The 11,555-nt window shown below is 36.1% G+C and overlaps 1 protein-coding gene across 1 annotated transcript; it reads left to right on the top strand.

The window, feature by feature from the left end:
- Positions 1-1,082: 1,082 nt before the first annotated feature.
- Positions 1,083-10,953, top strand: LOC107742418 (transforming growth factor beta receptor type 3-like). Its single transcript, XM_016555357.1, has 12 exons — positions 1,083-1,160; positions 1,877-1,991; positions 3,323-3,483; positions 3,556-3,693; positions 4,923-5,097; positions 5,174-5,342; positions 6,703-6,847; positions 8,239-8,434; positions 8,608-8,735; positions 9,579-9,728; positions 10,203-10,300; positions 10,365-10,953. Exons 2-12 carry the CDS (start codon positions 1,931-1,933, stop codon positions 10,636-10,638), a joined length of 1,695 nt encoding a protein of 564 aa, XP_016410843.1. The 5' UTR covers positions 1,083-1,160; positions 1,877-1,930; the 3' UTR covers positions 10,639-10,953.
- The last annotated feature ends 602 nt before the right edge of the window (positions 10,954-11,555 follow it).

Here is an 11,555-nt window from a genome sequence, read left to right as displayed (position 1 = left end):
TTGCTTGTTTGTTTTTGTGTTTTTTTTTTTTTATATAAAAAAGATTTATTTTTGGCAAATGAAAAAGTCCTTTCACACCAAAAGTGACATGAATAAGCGTCAGGCTGAAGGAAATGTAAATTCACGTCCGTACAGTAGAGGGTGCAGCTCAAACAAACCTTTCAGTTGTGCTGTCATTCTGGATTGCATGAAGAATAGGATGCAGTAGAAAAAAAAGTTCAGCACAAAAAAAGTTTTTATTGATTTTGAGGAATACTGAATCTTCTTTTTTTGTGCAGGTGAGATGCATAAATGTATATTCACATTTAGTCTAGAGCTACAGTAACATCATGTTTACTCAGCGCACACAACACCTCTGCACTCACTCCTGATTTCTCTCAACATGAGGAAAGGAGAGCTGTCAGTCAATAAATGTAAAAAGTAACTCAGATATTTCCTTGTAAATTAAAAAGAAATGCATTACTTTACTAGTTACTTGAAAAAAATTATCTGATTACTTAACTCGCATGTTACCCCCAACACTGATAAAATGTAATCGTGCTGTGTATCTACCTGATTTTCGGCGCTCACTTCTTAATCTTTCTCTCTCTCAGTCCAAACAGCCAGTAGATTTAACAATAACATAAATGTACCATAGTATTACCATGATATTTGGATTTAGTACCCATCAAAATATGTAATACTACATCACTGTACTGTTACCACCACAGACTTTTTGTCCGAAAAAAACGTGTTTTTCTCTCACTTTTGGTTTATAAGTTGTTCTTTTCACACACACACACACACACACACAAACAAACAAGCATAGATTTGTTTACAATTTCCCAAATGTAATTGCGCCGTGTCTTTCTCTACCTGTTTTTCGCCGCTCTCGTCTCACGGTCTCAGCCTGTTTCTCTCCCTCAGGTCAAAGCGCGGGAAACTCTCTTCCCGCCTCCAGCGCGCGCGTCTCCCGCCGCTCGGCCCCGCCCCTCTCCGAACTACATCAGCTGGCCCGAACTTTCCTCACCCCAGAAGACGCGGAGCAACCAATGCGAGCTCTTCTGTGGGGCTGGAACGCTGTCCATTCAGGGTCCGGTGCTGCCGTCCTATCCTCTGTCTCGGGTGAGCGACTAAACGGGCGCATCAGTCATGTAATTTGGGTCAAAGACTAGCTGCAGGTGAGTTTTGGAGGAACTAAATATGTATTTATTAGTTGAAACATATAAATAAATAAAAGATGGGTTAATCAATACATTAAATTAAGGTTTATTTAATCTATTTTGCTGAAGTTTTAAGTTGTATTCGTTTACTAAATTGTGCTTAGAATTGTTTTTTTTTAAAATTATATTAGTAAATTATATAAATACATCATTACACACGTTCTGTAATGGGTATAATTAGTCTGCAGAACATGTAGGCACAAAATATAGGCACAATGTGTGCAGCTAAACTGAAAAAAAGTTGTATTTTATGGCTATTATGAGCTCACCCAGATATCACAGGTATGTCTGCAAGACGTCTGTTAAAGACCTCTTCATCTGGAAAGCATCTGCTGTGTACAAACATCTGATAGACGTCTTTAAGATGTCAGTTTTACATTCATTCTAAATCATAAACATCTTAAAGACATCTTCTAAAAACGTATATTTGACATCTGATAGAAAACGTCCTATAGACACTAAAAAATAAGTCTTGCAGATGTAAAATGCAGACGTCAAATAGACGTCTCCATGATGTAAGTGTGCTATCAGTGCATGGTTTAAAATAAAAAGTTTAAGTCACTTGAATATTGGAAACATCTGAATATTGGGGTGTGGGCTTTTTTCGTCGTATTATTGTCGTGTTTCTGCACCTCTGTCTCACTCACTGTCACATTCCTCCTTTTATCTGTTAGTGTATGTCAGTGTAAGCCAGAAATCTGATCCTGAAATCTGTGAAGTGCTGAAGGATGATGCCCTGGACGGGCAGTGCTGTATTCTTCGTCCTGCTGGCTGTGGTTGGAACTGCAGGTAAAACCCACTTGAAAATGCCCACAGTGTCATGCAGAATACAAAAGATGATCAAGCTGTGGTCTCAGTTGTTTCAGTGATGCAGGTGAAAGAGAGAGCAGCCAGATGCATTTCTCAAGGCTGCATGTGAAAGCTTGCGTAGATGTGTGGTGATTTTATGCGAATGCATTAACAGTATCCTGCGCCGTGTATGACAGGTGTGTGAGTTTCATTTGCGTCTCTGAGTTGGACGTAAACTCAACGTTAAATACGTGTGAGTGAGTATTAGCACGTGTGTGTTTTGGAGTACTATGACGTACCGTGGTACAGTAATGGTATCTGTACTGTACTGTATAATAATTACCATATTAATAATTGCATATCATGGTACTGTAAGATATGATTTTTCCATGGTATTACAAAACATACTATTACCCAGGGTTATTGCAGTTAACTATTATTAACTGAGTATTTAATGAAGTATTAAAGTATTTAAAAACATAACACAAGAAGCTGAAATAAAATAAGATGAGATAGATAGACATATTGCCCTACTTGAAATAAGTTTAAGCTGAATCACTATTAACTAGAAAATAATTAGATAGAAAATAGAAATAACTAGATTAATTATTAACTAGAAAATAAAAACTAAAAGTGAAATTAAATTAAATTAAATTAAACCTAAATAGTAAAAAAATTGCTAAAAATTACTAAAAATTAAACTTAAATGAAAACTGAACAAGAAAAAGCTAATTAAAAAATGAACACAAATGAAAAAAACAACACTTAAAATGACTACAAATTAAACTAAAATTTAAGATATAAAAATTTCATAAGAAAATAAAATGACAACAACACAACAAAATGAATGAAAATTAAACTAAGATTGAAACAAAAACTGAAAATATAAAAATAAAAGCTAATTCAAAAACTAATAAAATGACAAACGAAATGCACATAACAAACTGACTAGAAATTAAACTGAAATTAAAACTAAAATGATATAAAAAACTAATTCAAAATATTAATAAAAACTATAATAGTATTTAAAATAATACTGAAATAACATTGATATTATCAATTATAGCAAATCCTCTGGTTTTGATGAAAGAAAATACAGCACTAACACATTTTTCTGAAACTTTATGTTCAGTGATCTTGGGCTTTGTTGAAAACGATGTGTATGGGAGAGGCGGGGCATAGAGGACCTACAATAATGTACAGTATTTGAAAAATAATGTATTTTTTGAACATTAAAGCAAGTCAACATATTCTGTTACACCAAATACACAAAATAATGATCTTTAAAATAGCATCATATGACCCCTTTAAGTCATCTCTGTGTGTGTCAGTGTCCAGCAGGGAGCTGCAGTGCTCCATGTGGCCTGTGGGGGCGCTGCATCCAGTGCAGGCTCAGCTGGAGTGCTTTGAGGCGGGAACAGGCTGTGCGGCCAGAGAGGGCGGAGCTAAAGAGACCCATGTGATTTCTGTGGGCAAAGCCTCCAATAAACAGGTGTGAGACATCTGTCTGCTCGTATTCGTCCAGATGGTGTGCACCCATCACACTCGGGTGTCTTTTCCGCAGGTCACGGTGGTGTTGAGACCTTTGACCGTCTCTCGTCCCGTCAACCGGTTAGTGATTCTGGTCCTGTGCTCCCAGCATGCTGTGCGTTGGGTGTTGGAAAACGAAGGACTGTCGCACAACATCAACGTGATGGTGCAGGTGTGTGATGTTGCTTATTGTCCCACACTGACTCACTGATCTGATCTATATATATAATTTTGTATTAATATCTATTACTAATACTGTTATTATTTCATAATATTAGTGAAAATTATTACTCACCATCAGGCCATCTGAGAGTTAGCATCAGTGTCTCAGCAATGGATGCTCTGCAGTGAATGGGTGCCGTCAGAATGAGAGTCCAAACAGCTGATAAAAACATCACAATAATCCACAAGTAATCCACACCACTCCAGTCCATCAGTTAATGACTTGTGAAGAGAAAAACTGCGTGTTTATAAGAAACAAATCCATCAAGACACTTTTCACTGTAAACCGTTGCTTCCGGCTAAAATATGAGTCCATAATATCGCTTATTCCAGTGAAAAAGTCCATCTCCTGTTGTCCTCCCACATTAAAATAAAACAACATATTTGTTTAGAGCTGTTTTGGCTTGTAGACAGTGATTTGTGTATATTACTCTCCTGATTCAGACAAGACAAGTTTTTCACTGGAGAAAGTTTTATGGACTCATATTTTAGCCAGAAGCAACGGTTTGAAGTTAAAAATGTCAGTGGATATCATTCATTTGTTGCTGCCGAAAAGCAACTCTGCCTTTTTAACGGAAATTCGTACCAGCTCACCAAACTAAACAGATGCCATTCGCTTTATTATTTTCAAATAGATTTTTTAAGAGGAAAAATAACTTACAGTTGCTTTAATGAGAAAACATTTAACTCATCTCTTTCGACACTACTTGACTTCATCCTAAAATAAAAAAAACGTTGTCTTTCTCTTTATTTATTCCTTCCCTTTCTAGCATGTACTTATTTGAACAATGCCTGAAACTTGGTATTACGAGCACTTCCTGTGTCTGTTTGCCTCTTTAAGAAGAATCGCTTTATGTATTCCCTAACTGTAAGTCGCTTTGGATAAAACCGTCTGCAGAATGACTAAATGTAAATGTAACTTAGGCGTTCACCTGCTCTCCCAGGTGTCTCTGAACTCTACGGCCGAGTCTTCGAGCTTGTCTATCCGCGTGAAGCAGATTCAGTCTCTGCCGCCGCGGCCCAATGCCTAAAACTTGGTATTACAAGCACTTCCTGTGTCTGTTTGCCTCTTTAAGAAGAATCGCTTTATGTATTCCCTAACTGTAAGTCGCTTTGGATAAAACCGTCTGCAGAATGACTAAATGTAAATGTAACTTAGGCGTTCACCTGCTCTCCCAGGTGTCTCTGAACTCTACGGCCGAGTCTTCGAGCTTGTCTATCCGCGTGAAGCAGATTCAGTCTCTGCCGCCGCGGCCCCGTGTCCTTCTGCGCTGGATCTACCAGCGTCACGCCACCATCTCGTCGCTCACGCACACTGTTCGTGCCAACCGCATTTACCTCCGTCTGGGAGAAGGTAAAAACACACACTGTTCCTCCGTTCATGTAAATAGTTTGAATTGTGTTTTATTGTGTTCTCGTCTGGGTTCCAGATCCCAGCATGCCGAGTGAGTGCCGCCTGCGGCCTCTCTTTCTGTCTCAGAACTATCTGGCGTCAGAGCTGCAGGAGCAGGAGGTTCACGGCTGCGTCCCGTCAGACCAGCCCGTGGAGATGGAGGTGCACATCATCCGGCTCTGGTCTTCGGGGTCCGGACTGTGCAGGTGAGTCCAGAGTGGAACATCACAAACTGAGACGAGAGGCTGAAACTTAGTCAACCAGGTTCATAACGTCTCTTAAATGGACATTCTTGATTTATATATATATATATATAATTAAAGTAAATTAATAATGTGTGTCTTTCACATAGCATCTTTAGGTTATAATAACATAAAAAATTCAAATCCATTATATTGTTCATTCAGACTGATTGATTGAGAAGAGGCGGCATTTATCGCATGAACCAATCACAGCCGAACATAACCAGTCATATCCAATCATATCGCGATGGAGGCTTTGTCTCCTCTCACGTGATTTTTCCCCATTCATTCTCAATTACCGCACCGCTTCAGTTGGTCTGTTAAAACTCAATGGGCTCAAACTCCTGCTGTTACTTTACCTGCTGGTGTCGCTGTTAGAATTTCTTTGAGGCATAAAATTTCATACATAATGGTAATTCAAGGTGCTTTAATAAACATTTACATAAAATAATTTTTTTTTAATTACAGGAATATGTACATGCAATTTTGATGAAAAAGTTACTTTTTTCCTTACTAGTGATAATAAGGTATGTAAGAAATAAAAAAGAATAAAAAGTAAAATAAAATGTAAATAATCTAAGAAATGAAATATACAGTAAAAACAAAATAAGAGGCATACATTAAAGGGACAGTAATAATAAAGTAAATGTTTTAATAAAATAATATATAAATAATTATAACATTGCATACAGAATGGTAATTCAAGTGCTTTACATAAATATTTACATTAAAAAATAATTTTTTATGGAAAACTTACATAAAGTATTTTCAGAATCGTTAAATAAAAAATAAAAGGTAAGAAATTAAAATGGAATAAATGGATAAATTAATTAAAATCAAATAAAGGTGCACATTGAAAGGAAAATAAGACACGCATAAAAAGGTCATTAAATGTAAAGTTTTGTAACACATTTATAACACGCCATACACATTTCAAAGTGCTTTATATAAAATGTGTATAATTTATGTCATTTTAGATTCAAAATTTGTGCACATTTTTTTATTTTAAATTTACATAAAAATACAAAAATAAAAAGTATAAGGAAATGCAAGAAATTGATCAGTTTATAAAAATTAAATAAAGATGTAAACTGAAAGGAAAATAAGAGGCATACATATAAAGGGCAACATTAATAATATGGTAATATTGCTTTTTTAATTCATCTTAATAAAATAAGCTGCATTTTTTACATTTAAACCCAATTCCCTTTCCAGCTTCTGAAATTGCTGTTTGCTTTTATTAATTAGCCAACACACAATGATTCTCAGTCATAATCGACAACATGCCGCATATCCTGTAAAAATGAAAGTTTCTCTCTCTCAGCTCTCTGCAGGTGGAGGCGTCTGTCTCTCTGCTGCCTCCAGTGGCTCGTTCAGGCTATCACAGGATTGTTCTGATCCTCAGCAGTGCGGCGCCAGTCAACTGGACTCTGGTGGCTCCAGAGGTCAGAGGTCACGTCAGGGTCTATGTAAGGACGCACTCAGGACAAAGTTGCATTTCTATTTCTGAACGGTCTGCTTTTCCAAACACTTGAATAACTGCAAACATGTATGTCTCTGTCGTTCAGTCGTCCAACAACGTGAGTCTGCCGTACCGATCTCCAGCCCCCGGCACACACACACACAAACACACACACATAAGTGAGAAGCAGAAACTGAAGAAATAGAAACATTTCTTTGAGGCATAAAATTTCATACATAATGGTAATTCAAGGTGCTTTAATAAACATTTACATAAAATAATTTTTTTTTAATTACAGGAATATGTACATGCAATTTTGATGAAAAAGTTACTTTTTTCCTTACTAGTGATAATAAGGTATGTAAGAAATAAAAAAGAATAAAAAGTAAAATAAAATGTAAATAATCTAAGAAATGAAATATACAGTAAAAACAAAATAAGAGGCATACATTAAAGGGACAGTAATAATAAAGTAAATGTTTTAATAAAATAATATATAAATAATTATAACATTGCATACAGAATGGTAATTCAAGTGCTTTACATAAATATTTACATTAAAAAATAATTTTTTATGGAAAACTTACATAAAGTATTTTCAGAATCGTTAAATAAAAAATAAAAGGTAAGAAATTAAAATGGAATAAATGGATAAATTAATTAAAATCAAATAAAGGTGCACATTGAAAGGAAAATAAGACACGTATAAAAAGGTCATTAAATGAAAAGTTTTGTAACACATTTATAACACGCCATACACATTTCAAAGTGCTTTATATAAAATGTGTATAATTTATGTCATTTTAGATTCAAAATTTGTGCACATTTTTTTATTTTAAATTTACATAAAAATACAAAAATAAAAAGTATAAGGAAATGCAAGAAATTGATCAGTTTATAAAAATTAAATAAAGATGTAAACTGAAAGGAAAATAAGAGGCATACATATAAAGGGCAACATTAATAATATGGTAATATTGCTTTTTTAATTCATCTTAATAAAATAAGCTGCATTTTTTACATTTAAACCCAATTCCCTTTCCAGCTTCTGAAATTGCTGTTTGCTTTTATTAATTAGCCAACACACAATGATTCTCAGTCATAATCGACAACATGCCGCATATCCTGTAAAAATGAAAGTTTCTCTCTCTCAGCTCTCTGCAGGTGGAGGCGTCTGTCTCTCTGCTGCCTCCAGTGGCTCGTTCAGGCTATCACAGGATTGTTCTGATCCTCAGCAGTGCGGCGCCAGTCAACTGGACTCTGGTGGCTCCAGAGGTCAGAGGTCACGTCAGGGTCTATGTAAGGACGCACTCAGGACAAAGTTGCATTTCTATTTCTGAACGGTCTGCTTTTCCAAACACTTGAATAACTGCAAACATGTATGTCTCTGTCGTTCAGTCGTCCAACAACGTGAGTCTGCCGTACCGATCTCCAGCCCCCGGCCTCAGCATGACCAGCACCGTGACCTCTGACCTCCTCAGCACCCCCGACCTTCTAGAATGGGCCAATCAGAGCGGCTTTCCCAAAGTGACCTCGTACACCGAGGCTGATCTGGCCAATCGCTTCGTCATCAGGTTAAGGGAAGGTGGAAAAGGTGAGTGACATTTCTCATGTGTGCATGATCTGATCATACGAACATACGGCCAAAATGTGTGTGAAAAAACATCGTTTTTTAACAATTTTCTTGAATATTTGATCAGATTGATGAAAGTTTTTAGACAAAATGGGATTAAGACGACTGTTTGAGATGGGTTTGTGGTTCAGAAGGGTCTTCAGACGGGGGGCAGGATGACATCAGCAGTGAGGCGCTCACCTGCCAGTGTGGGGGCGGAGCTCTTACCGTTACCGTGGATACACAGATGCTACAGGCTGCACTTTCCAGAGCACAAAAAGCAGTAAAAATATTCTTTCTTTATTTATGCTAATAAATTAGTGAAACAAAGTCAAGTGCCACGAAACATATTTGGGGTCAGTAATATTTTTTTAAATGAATGGAAATTAATACTTTTATTCAGCAAAAACGCATTAAATTGATCATAAGTTACAGTAAAGCATTATTGTTTTAGTATCATCAAGTACTATTATAATTTGTATTAATAAATATATATATATATATATACTTTTTATTAACATTTTATATATTAATTTTCGTATAAATTTGATACAAATTAAATTTTTTATTATAAATTGTATTTACATTTTTATTCTTTTAAAAACATGTCTAGGTTTTATTAATGTTTATTTCAGTTTAATTATTATTTTATTATTTCAGTTAAGGTAAAAGAAAAGTAAATTTGACTTGGCAAGAAGCTGAAATAAAATAAGTTTCAGATTTTTCATATTTCATTTTATTTAAGTTAAAGTAAAGATAAAACGTTTTTTATTATTTTAGTTTTAGTTAACTATAATGACCCTGCACCAAATACATTTTTAATGCAACAAAATATTTTTTATTTCAAACAAATGCCGTTCTTTTGAACTTTCTATTCATCAAAGAATCCTGAACAATAAAATGTATCACAGTTTCCAAAAAAATATGAAACAGACAACAGTTATTTTAAATTGTAATATCTCACAATTTTTATCTGTATATTTTTAAGCTAATAAATGCAGCCTTGCTGAGCAGATTTTTCTTTTTTTCAAAAATATTAAAAAAAATCTTACTGACCCCAAACCTTTAAATAGGTGCATATTATTTGAGATTCTTTATGTGTTCTGAATTGTTTATATTCACACAGATTTTTCCAGTGTCGACAGTGACCCTGCGGGATCACAGTTGCTGGGGTGAATTCAACGGAAGCCACTTCCTGTTGGTTTTCCCTGTTATTTCCTGTGGGACGGAGGTAGAAATGGATGAAGCGAATGGAAGAGTTCATTACACAAACACAGTGAGCGAGACACATAATTATACTTAAATATGATCAAATGGATTTTAAAATGAGTGTAATATTAATATAGCTGATGTAACTGCATGGTTTTCAGCATACAATTCTGTATTCAGTTTAACTGAAATGCAGATATTTTCAATGCAGTATCTGTGACGTCTGACCTGTCAAGATCCAGAAGGTTCAGAAAGCAGCATAAAATGATAATGAAAGTAGTTCATTTCAGTATGACACGGTTCTGTAGAGCAGTAACTAAATCTGACCCGGGTCACACCTCTTGTGTGTGTGTGTGTGGTTTACATGAAAGCATAAAGTTGTCAGCTGTAACCACACACCAAAAACAGAAGACCCAGGTCACACTGTACCGCATCAAGCGGAAAAACAGACCGTTAACAGGCTTGATGAGAGCATCATCAAAAGACACGGAGGAAGAATGGTTCATTTCTTACTGCTATATATTTTAAATGTATTTTGAAGGTGTTCCTTTGGAAACGGAAACCATTGGAGGGTTTGAACAATGGGACGGGCGAGGAGGTGTTGAATGAGACGAGTCTGATAGTCATCCATGTGAGTGTGTCTACATAAGCAGCATCCGAACGTAGAAACTGCAACCTAATAATTGAAACTATATGTGAGCAGAAAACTGTCTTATTTTTGGTGGTCTGTGAGTCCAGCAGACGTGACTCCGTCCTCCAGGCCAGAGGAGGCGCTGCATTTCAGTCCATGGGTCCCGAGAGGCCACGCCGCTCCCGTCCTATCCATGGAGCTGTTCGTCACCGAGGCCTACGAGAGGAGAGCCGTGGGGCCCTGCGTGATCACTGCATACGACCGCGTCTATGTGCAGGTCAGCATTATCTGTCGCATTTGTGCGTTTGTTTCTTCTCTGGTGTCTCCTGAAGGTCAGAGAGGATGATAGCGCGGCAGTGGAGTCCATAACATGATTAAGAGAGCTCAAGGACGCGAGACTCCCTTCTCCCTATGGAGGTTTCTTTAGTGTGTGTCAATGAAGGCCACAAATACAAATTTGCAAAATAAATTGTGGAATAACAAACTGTTTGTGTGCTGAAACACTTGCAGCTTAGTCGTGTACGATGTGAATGAGAAAACTCATAGAAAACAAAATATGAACCAACAAATATCACCAAAGGGATCTTAAATAATAGTTCAGAGTCATGGCTTGTAAGCAACCTAAACCTGGCAAGAAATTTAACAAAAATTAATAAATAAATAACACACAAATATTAAACATTAATAATTAAGAATAGTAAAGATAAAAACTAAAAATATATAAAAAATTTTGCATTAGATTTGTATATTTTCTGAAGAACTAGTGAGATTATGAAGGTGGGTTGCTATATATTGCTATTACTATTATTATTATCTCTAGTATTTTCTGAAGGAAAAAGTGAAGTTGCTAAGATTGCTAAGGTGGCTTTTAGCATGTGGCAAAGGTGTTCTGAGTAATTAAGAATATAAAGAAAAAAACTATAAACGAAAAAATATGTACCACTTAGGGCTGCACGATTAATCGAATGCTATTGTCATGCGCATCTCGTCAGTAAAGCCGGTTCTGTGATTAGTAGTAAATCTCCAGCACGTGCTTTCAGATGGAGCAGCGTTTACTACACAGAGCTGTAGTTCACTGACAAGCTACGCAAAATCGCGTTCATAATCGCAGACGATTTAATCGCACGATTATGAAATCGAAGAAATCGTTCTGCGATTATGAAAGCTGTTTGCGTAGCTTGTCAGTGAACTACGGCTCTGTGTAGTAAATGCTGCTCCATCTGAAAGCACGTGAAAATACCACATTTAATATCATGTTTTTAC

This window comes from Sinocyclocheilus rhinocerous, unplaced genomic scaffold (assembly GCF_001515625.1).
Source record: "Sinocyclocheilus rhinocerous isolate Xijiao unplaced genomic scaffold, SAMN03320098_v1.1 scaffold5670, whole genome shotgun sequence".
NCBI classification, from domain to species: Eukaryota; Metazoa; Chordata; class Actinopteri; order Cypriniformes; family Cyprinidae; genus Sinocyclocheilus; species Sinocyclocheilus rhinocerous.
Note: the sequence above shows the minus strand (reverse complement) of the source record. Positions and strands in the feature narration are given on the sequence as shown.